The sequence below is a fragment of the Lynx canadensis genome, chromosome D1 (assembly GCF_007474595.2).
Source record: "Lynx canadensis isolate LIC74 chromosome D1, mLynCan4.pri.v2, whole genome shotgun sequence".
Classification (NCBI taxonomy): domain Eukaryota; kingdom Metazoa; phylum Chordata; class Mammalia; order Carnivora; family Felidae; genus Lynx; species Lynx canadensis.
This window is the reverse complement of record NC_044312.2, coordinates 1,563,342-1,588,966: the sequence shown is the minus strand read 5'-3', so window position 1 is coordinate 1,588,966 and position 25,625 is coordinate 1,563,342. Positions and strand designations below refer to the sequence as shown.

Sequence of the window (25,625 nt, the reverse complement as noted above, 5' to 3'; positions counted from 1 at the left end):
ATGCAGATGTAATAAATGAAACAATTACCACACAACTAGAAGAGGACAAGGAAATTAGTACGGGGAAAGGTTTCTACACGCGTTTTAATGAATCACCAATTCTAAGTACAATATTAAAGTATGTACGTTGTAATTCCTAAACTAACCTCTGAAACAGATGACTGATAGTCAGAAACACGACAGATAAGATAAAGTAACAAAAAAAGTTCCAGTAACCCAAAAGGAGGCAAAAAAATGGAACATTGTTCATACCAGTGCCCCCTGGATCCTCCGAACTCGTATCGATGCTAGTATAGTGCTCTAACTTAGTCACCAGCTGGGTTTCGATCTGATGAAGACTATGGTCTTGGATAGCATTTTCCACATCTTCAGTGAACTTAATCTGCTCTGCCAAACACAGTATCTAATGGATCAAGAGAAAAAATATTTTACAAGGTAAATTTACCTAGAAACATTTCATAAATGTAAGGGAAGACACTTTTCTGGATTTGCACTTGCCTGCGAGGTCTACGGGCATGTGTCACTGGCACCTCAAACCGCACGGGACCGCACGGCTGCAGGGAAGCACCGTGTGCTGCCACCAAGCCCACCACCGACCGACCCGCCTCCTACGACCCTCCCACAACACCTGGGTTCCGTCCTAAGACCCACCAAGCTCATGCAACCCAAGACGTCTGCCCTTTCTTCTCTGCACTCTCCCCTTTATAAATGGCTTCTTTTCAAGGACGCAAGGATACCAGCGTATGATGCGTTCCATCTAGTAAAATGGTAATATTCTAGCGTTCCAAAATAATCTCAGTATACTACTGAAGTGTCGAATTTCCAAATTCTAACTTTTTAAATTAATTTATTAATTAATTTATTTATTTTGAGAGAGAGAAAGAAAGCAGGAGAGAATCCCAAGCAGGCTCTACACTGTCAGCACAGAGCCTGACGCAGGGCTTGAACTCACGAACTACGAGATTATGACCCGAGCCTAAATCGAGAGTTGGACGTTTGACCGACTGAGCCACCCAGGAGTCCCTCAAAATTTTATCTTAAATTAAGTTGTCGTAATCTTTCATTCTAATACCCATAAATAGAAACTAGGTATGGATTAAGATAGAACCTTTATATTTACAAAAAACATGAAATGGTAACACTAGTTGAAAGGCTTTCTGGAACGGTACCAATCTAGCATGGCTACTGATAAAGCAATTATACATTTAAACGCTAACCTTTGACAACTTAGAGTCAAATTCTTTGATACAGTTTTTTTTTTTAATTTTTTTAATGTTTATTTTTGAGAGAGACAGAGTGCGAACAGGGGAGGGGAAGAGAAAGAGCGACACACAGAATCCAGAGCAGACTCCAGGCTCCGAGCTGCTCTGAGCTGTCAGCACAGAGCCCGGCACAGGGCCGAACCCACAAACCACGAGATCGTGACCTGAGCTGAAGTCGGACGCCCAGCTGACTGAGCCACCCAGGCGCCCCTTGATGCAGTTCCTAAATGAACACAGAAACTAAAGACATGAAACATCATCACATAAAAACACTAGACCTGCTGACCAACTACTATGGAAGAGTGTTTTTCTGGTACATACTTTTCAGTACCCAGATGAATATCATATGTCATCAAATTTAGTCACCTCAGTATACATTTTATGACTTAACACAGCAGGCTAAGCTGTGTGTTACTGGTATTCACATATCATCAAACACTGTATAAATATCATTGTATATGCAGCATTAAATATCATTCTTTAAAGGAAAAGTAATTCTGTCTGGGGCAAAATCAACCCCCCCAGATTTGTAGGACAAACTCATTAGCGTCTTTCATCAGGTGTAAGGAAGGAGAAACATTTAAGAAGATCCAAATCTACTTCTGGAGAAAAGACTTTGCTTTGAATTTCTGTATGAAAATGTTCACTTGCCACCCCCAAACTAGTACTCATACACAGGAACCTCCTTTCAGACACCACCACTGAATTTCTGTATTATAAACGCACATCAATAATCTCAACTTTTAGCAGCCTGCTATACAATTTCCATAGGATGCTACAAAAAGGGAGTCAAGATACGGTCCAGGCTAATCCTGCAGTCATGCTGCCATCAGGATATGTGCACAGGCACTCACGCTATTAACTGCCCAAAATGTAACCATCAATGACAGTATTTTGCCAACATTGTACAATTTAACCTTCAAAACAAGTTGGCAATGTTCCTATCATTATACCCTCTTAACGCGTGCCTAGAAGAATCAGAGTATGCTGACAAAAGCAGTTTTTGAACCAAGGTCTGTGAGATTCTTTCCACTCTGCATGCTGTCTCCTTCCCAGAGCAGAAAGTTCCTTGTCTACATTACCTGAGGTCCTTACAAAAATGCCTTTACAGAAGTGAATGAAGAGTATGTAACATGGGAATGCAAAATGGTGCAGCCACTCTGGAAAACAGTGTGGAGGTTCCTCAAAAAACTAAAAATAGAACTACCCTATGACCAAGCGATGGCGCTACTAGGCATTGATCTACAGGATACAGGTGTGCTCTTTCGAAGGGACACGTGCACCCCCATGTTTATAGCAGCACTATCGACAAGAGCCAAAGTACGGAAAGAGCCCAAATGTCCATCGATGGATGAATGGATAAAAATGTGGTATATACACAATGGAGTATTACTCGGCAACCAAAAAAAATGAAATCTTGCCGTTTGCAACTACATGGATGGAACTGGAGGGTATCACGCTAAGCAAAATCGGTCAGTCAGAGAAAGACAAATATCACAGGACTTCACTCATATGAGGACTTTAAGAGACAAAACAGATGAACATAAGGGAAGGGATGCAAAAATAATATAAAAACAGGGAGGGGGACAAAACATGAGAGACTCTTAAATATGGAGAACAAACAGAGGTTACTGGAGGGATTATGGGAGGGGGGATGGGCTAAATAAGTAAGAGGCGTTAAGGAATCTACCCCTGAAATCATTGTTGCACTATATGCTAACTTGGATGTAAATTAAAACAATAAATTAAATTTAAAAAAAAAAAAAAAAAGAAGAAGAGCTCAAAGACAATAAAAGAGTACCTAACAGCCTGCATCAGGTACATGAACCCAGGTGCACCATTCAATCACCTACATAAATGCTCCCGAGACAAATTTTTTTAAGCATTAACTGCTAAGACACTAGAATACTTGGTTTGGGTTGAAAATGAACTATTCCTACTGGCACTTGTCCATGTTTGCACGGAGATAATGAACTATTCACAGTGTCCACCGTCCACACTGTCACCTGGCCGCTCGAGAGCCCTGAGGTCAGCTGCGGGCTCTGATGGTGCAGCCCGGTTTCCTCTGCCCGTCTCTCCCGTGCATCTCCTCACACGAGGGTCATTCTCCCAGTCCATCGCTATGCAATCCTTACTTCTGTGGAGTCGTTCACCTTTTGTCTTTTAGCCTAAGTTCACTTAAATCCTACCTGGAAGTCGACAGGAACAGGGAGCATTTTCAGCAGTAACACAGCAGCTTACCTTTGACTGTGCAACGGCATTATTATTCGTTGCTGATTACTCTTACTTTTCTCTAAGAGCTTAACGAGAATTTTTAAAACATATTTTAGTTTGACTCAAAAGGCTAGGAAGCACCAAAGAATGAAAGATAAAATGGCTAAGAATCTACAATGTTCCAAGATTCCTATCTAAGGTCTCACGCTTTAAAAGAACCAACATGAAACCTGTGCCAAAGCTACCACATGCTTTAGCGTGGAAAGAAACCAACGCTGAGCAGGGTAGATTTTCCTGTGAGAGATCAGAGAACACCTCAAGGCCCGCCCTTCACGGGCCCCAGGAACTAAGTCCCGGGTGCCCTTCGCTTGGAGGCTGAGCCCCAGCCAGCCAGGAAGCAAGCCCTGAACGACGCAGGGCACCGAGCGCGGGTCTTAGCACTACGCTCGGGTGAGACCCGGAACACGTTTCACACCATGCAGATCCACGTTCTTGTGCCCAGCGAGCGTGTGCACCCTGGCTCCCAGCTGCCGGCCGGCACTCTGGCTCAGGGCCCAGGCCGGATCTCTGACCTGCACCGACACCCCGCCAACCTCCTGCCAGCCCCGTCTCCGGGAGGATCCCGCGGGAGCAGCAGGGACAGTGCCGCGGGTTCCGGGCCTCTCCATCGACGACGGGCTCATCTTCGGGAACCAGAGCACTCCCACGTGACTGACCCCCCTCCCGCTTCATGCCCCACCGGCCCGTGCCGCTGGGCTGTCGGCACGCCTTCGGCGTGAAGGCATCTGAGTGACAGCAAGCTGACGGGGCTGTAAGAGAACGTGGCCGCCCAGCAGCTCGTCCGGCACACCCCACAGCTGACGGAGCGAACACACAGAAGCGGGGCAGCTGGTCGGTGCGAACCGCCGGACGAAGAGCCGCCTGCCGTGTGACGCCCTGGCCTCCCTCCGCCCCAGACAGAGGCCGCTTACCTGTGAGGGGAACAAGGACGGGTCCACGGCACCTGGAGGACTGCGTGCAGCAGTGACACATTCCGCCAACAACTGTTTCAAGGTCTGCTTCATTTCCATGGCTAAACCGTTTAACCAGGTCTGGAAACAGAATTACCAATGACAAACGCAGTCGTAAAACAAACACCTACCCTGTTGAGTGACCCTATTCATTTATTTCAGGAAGCAGGATTACAATTTCTTACTGCCCCTCATACTCCCACAATCGTCTTACAGGACATACTTATTTTATTAATGAAAGATTTAAATAATTGGAAGAAATCAATTTTTTCACTTCTGGGGATCATGGTTAAGCGCGAAAACCCATACAAGTGTAGTCAGCCACTATCATCAACTCTACAAATGACGGTACTACGAGCAACGTAACCCCATGGTTTCATCATTCTAAGAAATCAAGCTAGATAGGCCAGGAAATCAGGGCCACAGTGACTGGCTAAGTGTCGGGGCTCAGGCTCTCCCGGTGAGCCCACGTTCAGAAGGCTGTGATGTAAACAGGAAATGCATCATTAGGGTGATGTCTATTACTCGGGGAGCTACGCTGCTCCTTTACACAAAACTAATTTTGTTTCCGAGTCAAAATAACACATTTTTTTTCACTTGATTGTAGGTAAAATAATAAAAGGTAATGGAAGGTAACATAAAAAGACTGATAAAAATAGCAGTGAATGTTTATTGATCACTTTAAGAAACTATATGCGCAATAAAAGGAGTACAAAATCTACAATGCTAAATAGCTCTAAGTTCTAGACTTAAAGTTCTAGACTTTTTTATCTTTAGAGCACTCTCCAGGGTACCAACAGCTCTGCTCATCACAGTCAGGGCTTCCAGACCCCACCATTCCTCTGCTGGCAAACCTGCTCTGGCCAGCGGCTCCTGCTGAAGCTCTTCCTCTCTCCATGCATCTGGTCCCAACACAACAACAACAGGGGCGCCTGGGTGGCTCAGTCACTCAAGCATCCAACTCTTAATTTTAACTCAGGTCTTGATCTCACAGCTCATGGGCTCGATCCCCATGTCAGGCTTTGTGCTGATGGCACAGAGCCCACTTGGGGTTCTCTTTCCCTCTCTCTGTCCCTTCCCTGCTTGTGCTCTTTCTGTCATTCTCTTGAAATAAACATGAAGGAAGGAAGGAAGGAAGGAAGGAAGGAAGGAAGGAAGGAAGGAAGGAAGGAAGGGCAAACAACAGAAACACACCTCTTTACCAAGCACAAACATGGGAGCTACCTAACAAGCATGTGCTTTCAATCACCTCATTTGTGTAATCGACATCCGATAAAATGCTGAGCCTTAACCAGGAACGGGCATGTCGCTGAACTATACGGCTAAGCGTGGGATAAGCCATGGGCCCCAACTGCAAGTTTGAAGATAATTGTGGAATGTGAAGATTACAGTTCAATATGATGCAATCCACCACTGTCTGGCATTCGCTGCACACCAGTCAGATGTCCCAGACAGTTTGCGTCCAGTGCTCCAGGGCCAAGTAATCAACAGTCATTCCATAAATGCATTAGTTTCAGGCTTACCTAAATCATCTTACAAAACAATCATCTCATACAACACATTTTGGGAATGTGAGAGTCAAGAAGAAATTTTAATTCCACCTCTTGAAAAAACTCATCTTATACAAGTACCTGTTGAATACTAACGTTCCAAACACTATATGGTATAAAGCCATATTTTTAATAAACAGGCTTTGCAACATATAGTAAGATGAGTATCTGACAGACAGAAAAGTTGTGATTCTAAGTCACACAGCTAGTAAATTGAGGAGCTCAGATTAATAGCCAGTCTTGTCAGCACACAGCCCGGCATGAGGTTCGATCTCATGAACCGTGAGATCATGGCCTGAGCCCAGTCAAGAGTCGGGCACTTAACCAAATGAGCCACTCAGGTGCCCTGTTATTTTTTAAGACACAAGAGGAGCTTCCTAAATGGCCAAAGTTTACCCTACAAATCGACTAATTTATTTTTGATACAAAGTTCATACAGTTAATTCTTTTTATTTTCATAGTTGAAAAAGAATTACTTACCTCTACGTTATTTGAAATTAAAACTTTATTTTTAAAAGGTACAACTTCTCCCTCTAAAGATTTCATTGCAGTTATATGTTTTGATTCTTCATCAAAGCACACGCTGTTAATACCTATAATATAAAAGAACAGTTGAAATGCACAAAGATTAAAGATACCATTATTAAACAAGACACATCATTACCACAGAATGCGTAATATACACCTGATAATATGCATTACGTATGACAATTATATTAATTCCCCTATACAACAGAACGGCTTCTCCTAACCAAAAATTGACAACAACCCAAATGCCCCCAAATGCCCACCAGCCAGTGAACGAACAGCTGACACACTCCAACACTGGAAAATTACTCCGTGATGAAAAGGAACAAAACGTACCTGCAGGGACCTCCCAACCATTCTAATGAGCACAACAGGCCAGACACAAACAGGTGCATAAGAACACACACTGACTGGGCGCATGTGGGCTCAGTCAGTTAAGCATCTGACTCTTGGTTTCGGCCGAGGCCATGATCTCACGGTTTGTGAGTTCGAGCCCCACATAGGGCCCCACACTGACAGTGCAGAACCTGCTTGGGATTCTCTCTCCCTCTCTGTCTGCCCCTCCCCGACTCACATGCATGTGTGCTCTCTCAAAATAAATAAATGAACATTAAAAAAAGAAAAGAACGTATACTGCTAACTCTACTAACATGATACAAGAGACAAAAGAAAGAGGGAGGGCAAATGGGACTTCCCTCCCCCAGATTTGTACACTTTATTTAACAGTATACAACAAAAGCTTAAATACATTACCCAATTTTGATCTTAGGAAAAACCCTCTAAGTTATTCTTTCCAATTTAAAATAGGAAACAAGGGGCACCTTGGGGGCTCAGTCGGTTGAGCATCCGACTTCAGCTCAGGTCACGATCTCACGGTTCGTGGGTTCGAGCCCCACGTTGGGCTCTGTGCTGGCAGCTCAGAGCCTGGAGCCCGCTTCAGATTCTGTGTCTCCCTCTCTCTCTGCCCCTCCTCTGCTCACGCTCTGTCTCTCTCTCTCTCTCAAAAATTAATAAACATTTTAGAAAAATGACAGTAAGAGATGACACTGAGAGAGTGGAGGCAGAGTTTGGATGCAAGCCTGCTGATGCCAAGAGGTCTCTCCAAGCCTCCCACAGCCCAAATCACAGCTGAGATAAAGGACCTGAAAGCTTCACACACACACTGGTGAGTAAATGCTTCTGTGAAGCACCAGAAACTCAATACATTAGGTTTTCACAGCTCTGCCCTCCCTGGGGCAACTTCTCTGCTCTCCGCTTGCAGCACAAAAGTGGCTCTGGACCACGACGGGCATGGCCGTGTTCCAACGAAACTCTACTTTCAACTATCCGGCTGTGAGGGTGTCTGGGGGGCTCAGTCGGTTGGGCGTCCGACTTCGGCTCAGGTGATGATCTCATGGTGCATGGGTTCGAGCCTCGCGTCAGGCTCTCTGCGGTCAGCGTAGAGCTTGAAGCCTGCTTCAGATCCTCTGCCCCCCACTCGAAAAGTAAGTAAACGTTACAAATAATAAAATAGTAAAATAATAAAATTAAATAAAATAAATCAGGCTGTGAGCCGGATTTGGCTTGTGGGCGTGTAGTTCACTGATACCTAATCAGAAGTGAAGATCACGATGAAAGTTTTTTCTTGTTATTTTGAAAAACACAGCTCTCTTCCCACAAATGGAATGCTTTGAGAAAATAATCATTATTTCTTTGGCAGACCTTCAGTATTCAATAACCTGCCTACAGTGACAACACTGCTGGAGCCCAGGGTCCCATCACCGTACGCCTGTCACCAGGCAACCTCACCGAGTCCCAAAGCTTAACCACTACCCGTGCACAGTGGACCCCCGACTGTCCACCCCCGTCCCAGACCTCTCTGCTCTCAGGAACCGCCTTCTGGGTGCCTCCACCTGGACGTCAGACAGGAAACCTTCAGCTCGACAATGAAGAGGCACGTTCCCCATCACTCCCAGGCCTCCGCACGGCCAATTCCTTCTGCCCTCACACCTTTCTTCCAGCTAAGACCGACGCCTTCTTCAGATCCACCCTTAGATGTCAGCCTTGAGATGCCGCAGACGTGAGCGACGGGTCCCACAGACGAGCCACGACAGCACATACCTGTCGGCCGCAGCCACGGCCATCGATCGGCCAACTCGTGAGGCTGCCTGTCCCACCAAGATATAAATCCCTCCCGAGGGCAGGACAGGCATTTTATTCAGTAGTCTACGTCAGAGCCTAACATTATGCCTGGAAGGTACGTGAAACACAGGACCTGTTGAAGGAGTGTTGGCTCTTACCGGCGAACAGCTTTCTGAGGTGAGACTGAATCACTGACGGGCTAGTAGACTGGCCCAGGATCTCCAACAGGTCATCGTCACCGATGAAATAAAACCTTGGAAACGTTGAGCGTTTTTCCTGATAACAACAAAAAGAATAGCCTTATCTTTTCAAATAACTAATAAAGTACTTTACAACTTCTTACATAAATATTTTTAAAGAACATGCCTCTAAAAATTCATTCAATGATTTCTGACATCTTTGAAGTTGATCGAGTATGGTTAGCAGCGAATTTCTGATTCCTGCGTGAGTCGTTAATGTTGTGACTCTATTGTCTTTCTTGATGTCACTCATTATCGATCTACAGAAGAAAAAAAAGTTATTTTTACCTCCATTTTAACAGTTTTTGACTGAAAGAGAAATACTGAGACATTTATTTTTTATCTACTTAAAGAGGTAACGCTACTATAAAAGCAAAACACCACTGTGTTTCTTCTAAGAAATAATGGCAAAAATTAGTAATGTCCCATTACCATTTTTTAATTATTTTTTCTCCTGTAAGGAAGCTCTACGTCCAACATGGGGCTCGAACTCATGACCTGGAGATCAAGAGTTGCATGCTCCACCGAATGAGCCCACCAGGTGCCCTCCATTACCATTCTTAACCTCCCATGTTGCAAATTCGCTTATTTCATTCATTCTCTAAACAAATATTTAGCCCCATCTCATAAAGACAATGGTTCAGTGAGAAAGATATTAAATATTTTCTCAAATTATTTAAATAAAATATTGATATACACTAATGAGGAAAAGTACAAGGTATTTTAAAGCAGCTAACGGGGCAATCCCTAATCCACAGCTTCTGTGAGAAAGTGATTGAGGCTGAGTCTGCATGGTGAATAGAAAGAAGACATCAGTTGGGGCGCCTGGGTGGCGCAGTCGGTTGAGCGTCCGACTTCAGCTCAGGTCACGATCTCGCGGTCCGTGAGTCCGAGCCCCGCGTCGGGCTCTGGGCTGATGGCTCGGAGCCTGGAGCCTGTTTCCGATTCTGTGTCTCCCTCTCTCTCTGCCCCTCCCCCGTTCATGCTCTGTCTCTCTGTGTCCCAAAAATAAATAAACGTTGAAAAAAAAATTCAAAAAAAAAAAAAAAAAGAAAGAAGACATCAGTGAGCAGGAGGGGAGCACCTTCTGGCAAAGATCCTGGGAAGGGCTCGAAATGTTGGAGCAAGTCAAGGCTGGCGTCCCCAAAGCGAACGGAGAACGCACAAGAGCAGGCTGCAGAAATGGACAAGGAGAGGCTATGCTCTATCCTCAGAACAACAGGAAGCCTCTCTACACGTTTACTAAAGAATTCAAGGAAACGGGCCACAACAAGTCACCAGCACAAGACCACTCTGGCGGTCACACACGAGGCTCACTGCTGAGGATGAGCACGAACCCAAGTGAGGCCACGGACCCAGGGAGTGACGACAAAAGTAGCTCAGCATAAAGGCAAACCAGGAGAGACATAAAGACATGAAGTAGGTCAGAATCAACAAATGCAGTGACCTACTGGATTTGGAGGTACAGGGGGAGGTCAAATACCCCTATGATTCCACTCTGAGCAGTCAGTTATCGAGAAAGACACAGGGAAGAGGACCTGAGCTAAAGGGATAGGCTCGTGAACCTGCTTTTGGCACCCTGAGGGTGTCCACACCACTGGGGCTCAGGAGAGAAGGAGGGCTCGACAGGTGGACAAGGACGGAAGAGGGGATGAGACCGCCCATGGAGCGTGACACAGTGACAGGAGACCCGGCACTGAAATCCCACGGAGTGTCCACAGCTGGATGTTCAGAGAGGCCTGAGGACTAGAAACTAGAAGGGGACCCGGACGGATGGCCAGAAAACCACCTGCAGTACCCCAGAAGCCAAGGGAAAAAACTCTCCAACAAGAAATGCTCGATGCTTTTAAATACTTGTCAGAGATGAAGTAAAATGAGGTGCGAAAAACGCCCATCAAATTTACAACAGGAGAATAATGTGTTACTTTTGGCAACAGTAGCTACATGTTAGTACTATTATGATTCCTCTCCTACTGTAGTAACATTACTGCTAGTATCAGGTCACGAGGTAAAGACAGAGGTCAGATCAACATGGTTCAAGAAGCAAATGGCTGAATGAGAGAAAACAGCCCTCACAAGGATCCAAAAGAGAAAGCGGTTGAAGACACAGGTGACACTCATAACATAAAAGTAATCGGCTGGTGTTAAGCACCTCCCAACACGAATAAAAAGCTGCTGCGTGTGTCTCTGCCCCACGTAGCCGTGCTCACCGAAAATCTTCGTCAACCCTGCTGAAGCGTGTCTGCTCTTTCGGCAATGCTCCACGGCCAAATATGGGCTCCAAATACACCCACTTCCTCTGAATATGGTTTAAATTCTGCAGGTATTCATCTAATTCTGCAAGTTTTCTTTCCCAAATGGACACTTTATCTTCAAATCCCTTATAATAAGGAGAATCCTTTAAGGACTGAAGAAGACATCTATTATCTCCAACTTGATTTACAATGTCTTTCCAGTCTTTAATCAGCTTGATAGTTCGACTCTGGCTGTCTTCATAATCAATCAATGTAAATACCGCTCCAACTCCCCAAAGATCAAGTTCACGTAAAGCTTCTCTGATCGTAACTTCACCTTGTGCCCGACTGTTTAAATCCTATTTAACATAAAATATTCATATTTATTATTTCCACATTAATTTTATAAATAAACCGTACAATATTTATTTTATAACACAATACATTTTTATTTGGCTTTTCACAATAAAGGAAAAAATAAGTGAATATATTTTACATGTTATCCAAGAGAATTAATCACTAGCTAATGTATCAGGAGATATCAGATACAAAGTATCCAATCTCACATAGTCAAAGTATGATATTAAAGATCTGCCATAAGCTTTTTACTTCTAAAAAAAGAAAAATCAAGAATCCATTGCAAAACACAAAAACAGGCTTATTTAAAATTCTGAAGCCCTCAACAATGATACTGTAACTTAAATTTAACTTCTGAGGCAGCTGAAGTGCTTAGTAACCATCTTCTACAGCAACTGTGCTTTATGATCTCACAATTACGTAACAGTCTCCAGGGTTCTGAACAAACACAAAGGTGAACATATTGAATAGGAAAAAAAACAATGTGACATCAAGAGTCCTTTTATTTTTACATCAAACGGGCAGATCACAACACACAGAGTCTGCCACTTAAGACGGCCGAAGGCGGTACCATTTCTCCTTGTACCACAGACCTTTCCTAACCCTGATTTGCAAAATGGTTCTTGGTTTAGCTCTCTGGATTTTGCTATCTCTTAGCTTGTATTTATAATATACCCCATGATTTTAAATGTATCTTATATAAAATGATTTGTATTTGTTTGCTTTTCGATTAAAGCTGACTCCCTTCTTTTTTTCAAAAAACAAATTTTTTTTCATGTTTATTTATTTTTGAGAGAGACATGGCATGAGTGGGGGAGGGGCAGAGAGAGGGAGACACAGAATCTGAAACAGCCTCAGGCTCTGAGCCATCAGCACAGAGCCCGATGTGGGGCTCAAACCCACGAGCTGTGAGATCATGACCTGAGCCGAAGTCGGACGCTCACCCGACTGAGCCACCCAGGCGCCCCGAAGCTGACTCCCTTCTTAAACCAAGATTACTTTTCTTTATTTCATATTGTCTTCTTTCTCTCAAGCAAGGGGTTGACGCTGCTTCTATACTCCTATACAGATTCAGATGTATTACTAAAGAAAGAATAATGGACTAGCGGAACATTGTCATTATATTAAGACAAAAAAAAAAGTTTTGCTGTTTTTTTTACATAAAACACAAAGCAAAACCATCTGTTAACAAAGGTCATATTCATGAGATAGTTATACAAGTGATTCTTACTTTAAGGTCTGAAGCTTTGGCAACAATTGTATCAGCTACTCTGAGCAGGTCACCAAACATTAATTTCTCCAGGCTAGTCCCCCGAGGAAGGCCAAGCAGACGAAAAAGGTCAAGCCAGTGATCTGGAGAAAGACACTCCCCTCTCACGTATTTCAAGATAGGAATTACGGTCTGTTAAAAGAGAAAAAGACACACGTACACACAAGAATATATGTCAAAATGCAAACTGTTATTTCCTTTAATGATTAGTTATAAAATGTTAATTACTCTATTATCTTATTTAACAAACTCGAAATCAAATTCTCAAACAGAATTGTGTATGATTTTTTATTAAACACTACTGTGGATACATGCAAACTTCCTGTTGTAGCTTGATAGATTTGAAGACAAGACCTAAAATGTTTCTATCTTTATTATTTTAGGAAATAACCTATATCCTAAATATGCTAAATGACTCAGATCCTAAACTGCTCTAAGAGGTATAAACACTCCAATTTTTAACTTTAACCATAAATTTCTTAGTTCTAACTTTTCAAAAGAGTAGCAGAAAGATCAATAATTTCTATGGTTTACTCCATACCTCCTATTTTGTTCATGTAACGGAGTCACTGAAAATCAGAAACTAAAAGTACAGCTCACTCAGCTGCATAAAAGACACGTGAAAGGTGCAAACCTCATTCTAAAATAGTAAAGTAAAACCATCTTACTTTATATTTGTCAACTTCTGATTGTAATTTCACCGTCATAACCGAATGTTCTTCAACTTTTCTTAATCTGTCATGCCAATTCATCAAAAATTCTTCAAACAGATATGTCTTAGTCCTGTAAGAGACCAGGAATACACCTCAAAATGTACCTCCCAAAAAACACTACCAAATTATAAGAATCTAAATAGTGTTTATGAATCAAACCGAAAAGTAATCCAATCTTCATTGGCCATTTCCTCAAGCCTCTGCTGAAACTCTTCATAAAGGGCCCAAATTTGTGCACAGCTCTCAATGTCCTTGGAGATGCTATCTGCCAAAGACAAGCTGGGCTCTTCTAGGCCAAAATGACGGCAATCATCACTATGGAAACAAAGAGTGAAATATCATTAGATTTTTAAAAACTGTCGGGGCGCCTGGGTGGCGCAGTCGGTTAAGCGTCCGACTTCAGCCAGGTCACGATCTCGCGGTCCGTGGGTTCGAGCCCCGCGTCGGGCTCTGGGCTGATGGCTCAGAGCCTGGAGCCTGTTTCTGATTCTGTGTCTCCCTCTCTCTCTGCCCCTCCCCCGTTCATGCTCTGTCTCTCTCTGTCCCAAAAATAAAATAAAACGTTGAAAAAAAAAAAAATTTAAAAACTGTCAAATATCACTAAGTTTATTTAACTGCCTTCCCTGTGTGTGTGTGTGTGTGTGTGTGTGCATATTTGATAGTGAAGGTAGACAGTGGGGGACTGCATAAGAATTTTACTTTAACTACTTAAGTATAGCCTCTTTTAAATTCATAAATATGTATTTCTCCAAAGAAGTCCAAGTGGAATTGATAACATCTGTATTTTATGTCCGTCATACATCATAAACGATAATAACGTAAAGATTCAAAATGACATATATCATGGACTGATAAAAGATCGCATTAATATTAATACCCAAGGGTTAGATTCTAGAATATAAGATACCCTTCATCTAATTGGTACTAAACCCTTCACTCACCCATGAAGACCACTATCTTATGGAAGCATTTACCTAAGAGATGACACCTGAAACACTGCTTACTTAACCTTAATACTTGTAACATAAAGCAACAGGTTTTTTTTCCTTGGAAACCTCATATTATTGTTGTAGGTTCATTTTTCTTCTCCGGGTCTCTGAAAGCAATTTTCCATTAATCTTATAGGCCTCACTTTTAAATACAATGAAATCACAGAAAACAAGTATTCCAACTCCCAATGTAACTTCTAAGTAAACTTAATTTTCTGTTCTGTTTCTAAGCCTAACCAGAAATTTGCTTCCTTTAACGTCCTTATAGACTCCACCCACAACTCCTAAGAAAGTAGTAGCATGAGCACTTAGAATTATCATTTTTAAAACTTCAGAAGTTTATATAGAAAAACATTAAGACAAACAGATACAAGAAAGCCTGTGGCCTAATACAGAGAAATATAAATCAAAATGTCTACTATCCATTTTAAAGAAAAAACATACACCAGCTTTTTCCTTATGACTTCAAGATCATCAAATTCAATCTTTTTCTCTTTTATTGACTTGGCGCTTTTATCAAGAGTACTTTGCGGGCCAGTTTCAATAATATCGTCACCAGGCTTTAGTTGGTCCCAACGAGCTTTAAATTTTTCCAATTCTTGGTAATAGATCTGAAGACGCGACTGAACGTTCCCTTTCATCACTTCGATCTATGAGCCAAAAGAGTTTATGTAATTCAGTTTATAGTAAAATCTCACTTTGTTTTCACATTTTATTTCTAACACTTTCTAGGTAGAGGTGAAACACCACCAAGACAAATTTTTCAAAAGATTGTTTTCAATTACTGACTTCAAGTACAATAAAATTTTGATGTCAAAAACATAGAATCAGACTATAAATATTCAGTAACGAGAGATATACTGCCTGCATCGTCATTAAAAACTCATTCGTGTCAGGGGCACCTGGGTGGCTCAGTTGGTTGAGCGTCCAACTTCGACTCAGGTCATGATCCCACAATCCGTGAGTTCGAGCCCCCCATCGGGCTCTGTGCTGATAGCTTGGAGCCTGGAGCCTGCTTCAGATTTGGTCTCCTTCTCTCTCTGCCCCTTCCCATGCTCTCTCTCTCTCACTCTCTCTCACTCTCTCACTCAAAAAATAAATAAAACATTAAAAAAAAAAAAAACTCATTCATGTCATCAGCAGCATCCACCACAACTATCAGCAAAGTTGATGTGATAAGACACGCTTGGCCAATGACCACCAGCTGTGCCACACCAGCAAGGAGCTGCATAACCGAGGAGGCGTGTCCCAGTGTCCACGCAGAAGAGTACAACAGGTGTGTTTAACTACCAGGTGTCCCCTCAAAAGTCACCATACATAGCAGGCAAACATATTCACTCATAAGGAAAACCGAAAATACGATTACCTGAATTCTCCATATGGTAGGAAATAAAGACAAAGTACGGGAAATGATCATTTAAATAAAGCGTTTTACGGTACGGAAATACTGAGGGAGGCCAATTTCATCCACAATATAAAATTCCTACCTACCTGAGCTCCAATGGAATAAAGATAAGCCAGAATCTTCAGTGAGAAAAAAATCAAGTTTCCATGTTAACACAATGACTAAAAGGTTCTTACCTGATCTTTAATCATAAGTTGGTGACTTTCCATCATCAACTCAAATTTATCCCACTTAGCCTTCAGATTGCTAATTGTTTCCAAACCTCCACCTGCCACAGTTCGTAAAAGTCTGTTTTTATCTTCAGCTTCTTGGAATAAGGGCAAAATCTAAAGGTTGAAGAAATAACAACATAAAAAACAACCTATTTTATCAAATTTCTTGCAAGATTCCATTTATTTTAGGGGTGTCTGGGTGGCTCAGTCGGTTAAGCGTCCGACTCTTGATTTCAGCTCAGGTCATAGGCTCTCAGTTCATTGGTTGGAGCCCATGCATCAGGCTCTATGCTGACAGCAAGAATCTGCTTGGGATTCTCTCTCTTCTTTTCTCCCTCCCTCTCTCTCTCAAAATAAATAAATAAACTTAAAAAAAAAAAAGTAAGTGGCGCCTGGGTGGCTCAGTTGGTTAAGCATCTGACTGCAGCTCAGGTCATGATCTCATGGATTGTGAGTTCCAGCCCTGCCTCAGATGAGCATGGCCCCCCATCGGGTGAGCCCCACTTTTCTCTCTCCCTTGCTCTCTGCCCCTTGCTAACTTGTACTCTCTCTCTCTCCAAAAAATTAAAATAAAAAATAAGTAAAATTTTAAAAAAAGATTCTATTCTAACCTGTTCTTGCTTTTTTACAAATCAAGGTTTCTGTTCTAAATAATTTGTTAAAGTCCTGGACATTAAGTTCCTAATACTTACTTATTACTATATACAAACTCAACTATGGCACTCTACCAAAGAGGTTAAAAGGATCCTAAAGATGGTCACAAGGACTGAAGGAACCTGTGAGTCTGTAGAGACAATGCTCTAACTATTCCAGGTGAAGTTCTTATTAGAAATCTTCCACTCACAGGGAACTGTTAGAAGGAGGCTTCTCAAAGAATGAAGATTAGGGATTAGGTAAGAACAGAAATAAACTATTCCAGGAACAGAAGGAACAGTCACAAACAAAGTATTTAAGAAAAGGACAACGGAGAAAGTGAAACTGAGTCATGATGTACTAGGAAGGCCAGAGAAGGCAGAAACGAAGAGTCAGGTTGGGGTTTCCACACGTGGACAGAACCCAGAGTAGCCTGAGAAGTCAGTACAACAGACTCCCGGGCGGGGCCCTCCTGTCCTCCCCTGCAAGCCCACACGGCACCCGAGAGACATCACAGCCCGATTCTGTATGGCCCCTGCTGCTTCAAACCCGGCAGCGTGACTCCCCCGCACCCACGGGTCGGCCCCAGGCCCCTGACTGTGGCTCGAGTGACAGGGACTCTTCCTACCACCGCTGCCACTTCCTGCCTCGCGGGCGGAACAGCACAGCGTCTCTGTTTCTCCTCCTAGTTTCTACGAGGGTAGCTTTTCTGTCTCTCCTCTCGCTTCACTCACAGGGTCCTCTGCCATCTCCTCTGACATCCCCACAGTAAATGCTGGGATGTCCTACCCTGCTCTGCACCCGCCATGGTCCGCCATCAACCACACGGTCTCATCCAATCCCCTGGCTTCACAGTTCATGCATGGAGAGATGACTTTTAAATTTATATCCAATTAATAAACATAGTCTCCACTCTGAAGTCCCTATTCCTCACTCAACTTCCGTCTGACGTCCCAACCCCCCCACCACTTCCAGTCTCCAGACACCTTCCCCCTCCAGCCACCCACATTCCCAGGAAATGCTACCATCAGCTTTCCAGGGGCCCAAACCCAGCAGCTCGGACACACATTTACTCCTCTCTAACCCTCGCTGTGGAATGCGCCACAAAAGCATACGATTTCACCTCTCAGCGAGCTTTATCATATGAAGTCTATGACGCAGGAAGGACACATCAAAGTTTCTCTTGTGATTTGAGTTATGTCTCTTGCTGCTTCTAAACTTAGTTAAAACCATCCATAATATAATAACTCCGTATGCAAGCATGTGTGTACGTGTGTGAATGTGTGTATTCCTAATTCAGCTCAAACCGCACCCTTCAGGTTACAACCCCGGAGGGAACAGCATGAATTACTAAGTTTAGTCTGACTCAGATGTGCCACATCCTAGCAGACTGTACCTACTCCTGAATATTAACTCTGACTCAGACTGTTTCACTGCACCAACATAGCACCAGACTCCAACCATGAGCTCAGCGATTGGGCCAGATTATGTGGACTGCCTTACAATACTGAAATTATATGATGTTCCTCAACGGTCACATAAAATTACCTGATTGAAACATTCCAGTCCAATAAAAATCAATCGATAACTTTACTTGGCGATGCTCACCTCTGGTTTCCGCTGTTGGAGCCTACTGTATTGCATATTTGCATCGCCAATCTCTTCCACAGACTGGGGCATAACTGTTAAGACGTCCATAGCCTCGGTTACAAATGCATCAATTTCATGTAAGTGAGCTGAACAGGTAACAGTGACATAGAATGTTATTATCGCTAAAAATATTTCGCTGCATCATTTTAAAATCAAAGAGCATTGGAAGTACTCACCATATGGCATACGTTAAATCTTAAATTATTATTTACTCACACGACAGAATTTTAAAATACAGAATAAGCAAAGAAATGCACCATACAAGTTTAGTTGTTTTATGTTATACCTCAAAATTTTGACAAAGTTAAAATGTACTCATTCTTAGTATATTTCATTCAAAATGGGTAACCTTTCCCATCCTTTAGCTAATATGCTAAGGCATCCCAGTTTCATGGAAAAAGACACAGTGCAGAATTTTGGAAAATCTTAGTAACTGAAAAGATGAGAAGAAATACATGATGGCAGAACGGCCTACCTTCCTCAGTACTACAGGCACCAAACTGATACTGGCGCATGTTGTAAACAGCAAAACCGCCTCCACTTTTAGACTCTTAACAGTTGGGCATGGGCTTTCCCACGTTATGGAAATTGCCACTTGAAGCACATTTCATTTCATGATACTTTCCAGCTTGGTCGATTTTAATCACTGGGATTCACATTTCATAACTATCAAAGTACATGCCTTTGTATGTAACATTAAGTTAAAATGAAAATCAAAAAGCGTCTTTACCCTGGATGCACTTCTTCAAAGAAAGAACAAGCGTATCAAATAACTTCTGGATGAGATCATCAATCACAGTCTTCACGGGGTTACAATTAATATTTAAACAATCTACCTTGACCGCACTGAAAAATGCCAAATGACAGATTTTGACATGAGAAAGACTTATTAGAGGGAAAGAACCTCATTATAATGATTTTATATAATACATTTCAAAATAACTCAAAAAGTATTATTGTAATCTCTAAGCACATTCAGATTTCACTTAGTAAAATGTTTTCCACGTACTATCAAGAAGTTTTCATGAAACAATGATTGTGTTACAATACTAAAGTTTTTTATCACCCAGTGTATCAGTTTTTTTAAAAGGACAGCACATTAAAAACTCCTAGAGTGTCAACATGAATATACGTAAACATTTACAAGCCCTGTATCTGTCACAGCATTTAATGTACTTACTTAAATATTTATTACAGAAATTCGCTATTCTGCTAAGTACAAACAACAGTGACAAGGGACAGAAAAGACAAAAGGCAAATAGAGACTGTTAAGGCACTAAGACAACAACACGCCATCATTTTCTACCTATCAAATTAACAAAAATGTAATGAATTGCTAATTCACGTCTTCAGTTGTGTGGGCAAAGAGAACTCTCAGAAATTCGGATCAAAGCAGAAGACCATGCGGCTTTCACGGGCAGCAAGTGAGCCATGAACACCAGGCCACTTGTCTTAACTAACTTCACCTTGAGAATTTATCCCAAGGAAATTTTCAGAGCAGATGCTGATATTTTATATGCAAGTATCTGCTTCAAAGTATTAATTATAATAGTGAAAAATTAGGAATAATTTGAATACAAAAATGGCTTATTATATATCCACACAATTAAAAAATCACATTTTTGAGGGCTAATAACAGGACAAAATACTAAAGATTAGTGTTAAATAAAAATACCAGGATATAGTAGGATCCAAATTTTTCAGTATATGTACTAATATGTCCATAACATGAAACATTAAGAAGAGTTCCCACACTCTAAAAAATTTATGAAACATTGTTTTAACTCAGAAAAAAAGGCATATATTGTTAAGAATATTAATTCTTTGCACAATATCCTTAATGCAAATTGTCATATTCTAAGCAAACGTTGCACCAGACTTGCTCATCAGAAAAAATCTCATATTGGGGCGCCTGGGTGGCGCAGTCGGTTAAGCGTCCGACTTCAGCCAGGTCACGATCTCGCGGTCTGTGAGTTCGAGCCCTGCGTCAGGCTCTGGGCTGATGGCTCAGAGCCTGGAGCCTGTTTCCCATTCTGTGTCTCCCTCTCTCTCTGGCCCTCCCCCGTTCATGCTCTGTCTCTCTCTCTGTCCCAAAAATAAATAAACGTTGAAAAAAAAAAAAAATTTAAAAAAAAAAAAAAAAAAAAAAATCTCATATTTATCTTAAATTCACAAAATTTTTAAAAAGCCTGGAAATTATGGTCACAAAGATCATTTAAAAAGCTACTAATCCTTTTGGAAACACAGATCCAGGTGACATTTTACAAAGTAAATTCTAGAGTTAAATACTCACTTTTACTATAAAAATCTTATTCTCTTAAAGATTTATTTATTCTCAATCACCCACTGACTAGAGTGGTTTTAACTCCAGTTCTTAACCAGTACAACATACCAATTTACTTAAACATGAAATTTTATACAATTTTTGAAATTCTGACATATAAAATGTCGAGATTTCTAATATTTGATAAAGATACATTATTTTAAGGGCACCTGGAAGGCTCAGTCAGTCAGTCACTCAAGTGACTCAGTGGGATTGAGCCCTGCATCAGGCTCTGCGCTGACAGAGCCTGCTTGGGATTCCCTCTCTTTCCCTTTCTCTCTGCCCCTCCCCTGCTCATGCTCATGCTCTCTCAAAAAAAACCAAAAAACAAAAAATTAAAAAAATTTTTAAACAGATGCTTTTAATAAACACTAAAATAATTATGCCATATTTTGCTAATGAATTAGCATCACCACATGGTCTGATTACAGCAGAGTTTTACTCACCGACTATAAAATCCTGGGGACAGACCAACATTCCCCTTTCATTTGAAAATACTGGTAGCATGAAAATGAGGCTCCCTGGCACAAAAACAGACACACAGACCAATGGAATAGAAGCCCCAGAACTAGACCCACAAACGTATGGCCAACTCATCTTTGACAAAGCAGGAAAGAACATCCAACGGAAAAAAGACAGTCTCTTTAACAAATGGTGCTGGGAGAACTGGACAGCAACATGCAGAAGGTTGAAACTAGACCACTTTCTCACACCATTCACAAAAATAAACTCAAAATGGATAAAGGACCTGAATGGGAGACAGGAAACCATCAAAACCCTAGAGGAGAAAGCAGGAAAAGACCTCTCTGACCTCAGCCGTAGCAATCTCTTACTCGACACATCCCCAAAGGCAAGGGAATTAAAAGCAAAAGTGAATTACTGGGACCTTATGAAGATAAAAAGCTTCTGCACAGCAAAGGAAACAACCAACAAAACTAAAAGGCAACCAACGGAATGGGAAAAGATATTTGCAAATGATATATTGGACAAAGGGCTAGTATCCAAAATCTATAAAGAGCTCACCAAACTCCACACCCGAAAAACAAATAACCCAGTGAAGAAATGGGCAGAAAACATGAATAGACACTTGTCTAAAGAAGACATCCAGATGGCCAACAGGCACATGAAAAGATGCTCAACGTCGCTCCTCATCAGGGAAATACAAATCAAAACCACACTCAGATATCACCTCACGCCAGTCAGAGTGGCCAAAATGAACAAATCAGGAGACTATAGATGCTGGCGAGGATGTGGAGAAACGGGAACCCTCTTGCGCTGTTGGTGGGAATGCAAATTGGTGCAGCCACTCTGGAAAACAGTGTGGAGGTTCCTCAGAAAATTAAAAATAGACCTACCCTATGACCCAGCAATAGCACTGCTAGGAATTTACCCAAGGGATACAGGAGTGCTGATGCATAGGGGCACTTGTACCCCAATGTTTATAGCAGCACTCTCGACAATAGCCAAATTATGGAAAGAGCCTAAATGTCCATCAACTGATGAATGGATAAAGAAATTGTGGTTTATATACACAATGGAGTACTACAGGGGAATGAGAAAAAACGAAATATGGCCCTTTGTAGCAGCGTGGACGGAACTGGAGAGTGTGATGCTAAGTGAAATAAGCCATACAGAGAAAGACAGATACCATATGTTTTCACTCCTATGTGGATCCTGAGAAACTTAACAGAAACCCATGGGGTAGGGGAAGGAAAAAAAAAAAAAGAGGTTAGAGTGGGAGAGAGCCAAAGCATAAGAGACTCTTAAAAAACTGAGAACAGGGGCGCCTGGGTGGCGCAGTCGGTTAAGCGTCCGACTTCAGCCAGGTCACGATCTCGCGGTCCGTGAGTTCGAGCCCCGCGTCGGGCTCTGGGCTGATGGCTCAGAGCCTGGAGCCTGTTTCCGACTCTGTGTCTCCCTCTCTCTCTGCCCCTCCCCCGTTCATGCTCTGTCTCTCTCTGTCCCAAAAATAAATAAACGTTGAAAAAAAAAAATTAAAAAAAAAAAAAAACTGAGAACAAACTGAGGGTTGATGGGGGGTGGGAGGGAGGAGAGGGTGGGTGATGGGTATTGAGGAGGGCACCTTTTGGGATGAGCACTGGGTGTTGTATGGAAACCAATTTGACAATAAATTTCATATATTGAAAAAAAAATATTTAGAATAAAGCCTATCTAAAATATAAAAAAAAAAAAGAAAGAAAGAAAATGAGGCTCCCTTCAGCCACAAATAAAATGGGATAGCCCTAGATAGGCTCCCCCCAAATTATGGAGCCTCCACGTGGAGGCTGCTTGGGATTCTGTCTCTCCCTCTGCCCCTCTCCCCTACTGGCACTCTCATTCTCTCAACAACAACAAAATTAAAAAAACAAAAAAACGAAAGACCGTATCCAATAGAGAAGAGAAACCTTGTACCCAAACATTACAAAAGCACTCTCTTCCCTACTTCCAACCAACATTAATGGTATATCATCATCTAACTCCTCTGACCTCAAACCCACAGGACATTTGTCTCTTTTCTGTTCCTCATCCCTCATCTTCCTCCAAAATTAAGACCTCTTAATACCTCATACTGTTTCATATTTCATAATATTTCCTCTTCCCCATTTGGAGTACCAACAACTTAATTCAATTAATTACTGCTGGTTTTCTGGGTGATGACAGACTAAGCTCCCTTCCTCCATGGTCTCTTTCTCGCACCATACAACTCTCTCGTTCCAGACTAACAACACCCTTAATGTGCAGGTACTGACACCTTTTGGACGAGAAATCAAGAGCTAACCACTCTGATATGAATAAAATCCAAATCGCCCAATGGGAACGGAACGTAAAACTCTCCCAAATCTGTACCTTCATTACCCCTCTCCAGGAACAGGCCCTCTAGCCCCTAATAAAACACTAATTCATCATATTCTCAATTAACCAACTTATTTTCAGCATACAAACCCCTCTCCTGAGACGCCCTGGTGCAACCTCCAGTTCTCGCTTTTCCTGTCAAAATTCCAGTTCAAGGATTTCTATCTGAATGAAACTTTCCCCAGTTTTGCCCAGAAAGGATGGGATGTCACCGCCATGCTGTATACACTTCCTCAGCCCTTAGTTCAATCTCTAAAATGAGACACACTATTCTATCTGGTATTAATAACAATTAACAGTAAGTAACATACACTGCGAATGTCACCCGTACCAGTACTTTGTGTTCAAATTACTCATTTAATCCTCAAAACACCGTGTGATCAATATTACAGTTGTCGTAACTATTTTTTTTTATTTTGAGAGAGTGAGCGGGCACAAGCAGGGGAGGGCAGAGAGGGAGAGACAGAATCCCAAGCAGGCTCCACACTGTCAGCGCAGAGCCCAACATGGGGCTCCCATGAACCGGGAGATCGTGACTCGAGCCGAAACCAAGACTCGGATGCTCAGCCGACTGAGCCACCCAGGCACCTCTGTATTGACTATTGGAAAGCTGAGGAAATCGAGGCTCACGGGGTGTAAATGGCAGTCGTGGTCACGCAGCTGGGACAAGCCATCTGCCCCCAGAGCCCACTCCCTTAACCCCTGTGAGTACTGAGTCATGTGTCACTGCACCGGCAGACAGGAAGCAACGTGAGGTCCTCTCTTCCTCATCTTTATCCTCCCACGGGACAAGCTCTGCATATTATCCATGCTCACCCAATATTTGTTGAGAGAATGAGCAAGGAGATTAACACAAGTGGTCTTATCCTTTAGAGGAAATACATGCACAGTTAAACAGGCCTGTCATAGAGCTTCCTACCAAGAGTGGTTCCAGTGGTAAGAATTTCAGGTAGGAGGGGGACTCCGTTCTCAAGTAGCTGGGTTATGACACGCCCCTCAGAGGGTCTCCACCACGTCTCGGGCCCTATGTCGATGCAGCACCAGGCTGTGTGACTGCCACGGTATCCCGAAAGGAGGCAGAGCAGTACAAAGCCAGAGTCCAACGGCATTGGCTTGATATCCCGGAGCACATTCTCACGGGCGAGTCTTAGCGCTCGTAGCCCGTGCCTGTGTATGTCAAATGTCACATCCTCAGGCCCCGATCGACTCCCCCCAGTTAGGTCCCAGCCGGCAGAACCTCCAGAAGAAAAATACCTTCGTCTCGGCACCCGACGCAGACGATACCCGAGAGCCAAGGCCAAGCTTTACGGGAGGCAGAAGGTGACTGACACGAGGCCACTACTGACGAGCACCCTCACCATGTCATGACAACACTGGAACGTGACAGAAACTCTAACTTCTCAGGCCCCGGAGGCCACCCTATTTCTTTCCCTCTTACTGAATGGGACCGAAACTCGACTCTAACTTCTCATACCTCGGAAGTCGTTCTACTTCTTTCCCTTTTATTTTCAGTGCTTTGAAATTTTTCTCCCAATCTTGGACCGTAGAGAGATGTTTTTCCACTAGAGCTTCCATATCAACTTGTCCAATTACGATCCATTCCTATTAAAGAATGGAAAACATATTAAAGAAACAGAATTTATTAACATATAAAATATTAGGGCCCAACGATAAAAAGGTACAGATTTAAGGTATTCAGGTAAATTTCAATTTAAGTACTCAAATATAACCATTACTGTAGAGCCTAAAAAAACTATTTAACATATAAAAGTAAGTGATCATCAAACTTTTTTTAAAAGACCACAAAACCCTTTTCTCAGATTCTCTTCTCAAATTTGATGTATCCAAATACAGAATCATTTGGCAAAGCCAAGGCTACAAATTTGAACGTATGCACATTCAATCAGTCCTAGAAACCCGACAGTCAGAAGCAGCACCCGGTGGCAACTGGGAGACCGGCTGACGTCTCAGTCACGTGTCTTGGGAGTGAAAGGAAGGACGAGGGACACAGCTGGGGTCTCTCCCCATTGAGCAGCCAAGGTTCACTCCAACACGAGGAGGA

General features: G+C 42.5%; 1 protein-coding gene across 3 annotated transcripts in view; it reads right to left on the bottom strand.

Annotated features, from left to right (window-relative positions):
- The window catches only part of DYNC2H1 (dynein cytoplasmic 2 heavy chain 1), a 341,058-nt gene that overhangs the window by 283,804 nt on the left and 31,629 nt on the right, over positions 1-25,625 (bottom strand). For all 3 annotated transcript variants that reach the window (XM_030333927.1, XM_030333929.1, XM_030333928.1), the window contains exons 18-31: positions 25,038-25,165; positions 19,118-19,233; positions 18,346-18,473; positions 16,069-16,218; positions 14,932-15,137; positions 13,658-13,813; positions 13,454-13,568; positions 12,747-12,917; positions 11,135-11,517; positions 9,052-9,184; positions 8,844-8,961; positions 6,517-6,629; positions 4,448-4,567; positions 253-403 (exon numbers count right to left, since the gene is read on the bottom strand). In XM_030333927.1, coding sequence (XP_030189787.1) covers positions 253-403; positions 4,448-4,567; positions 6,517-6,629; positions 8,844-8,961; positions 9,052-9,184; positions 11,135-11,517; positions 12,747-12,917; positions 13,454-13,568; positions 13,658-13,813; positions 14,932-15,137; positions 16,069-16,218; positions 18,346-18,473; positions 19,118-19,233; positions 25,038-25,165 — 2,188 coding nt within the window. The remainder of the gene's footprint in view (positions 1-252; positions 404-4,447; positions 4,568-6,516; positions 6,630-8,843; positions 8,962-9,051; positions 9,185-11,134; positions 11,518-12,746; positions 12,918-13,453; positions 13,569-13,657; positions 13,814-14,931; positions 15,138-16,068; positions 16,219-18,345; positions 18,474-19,117; positions 19,234-25,037; positions 25,166-25,625) is intronic.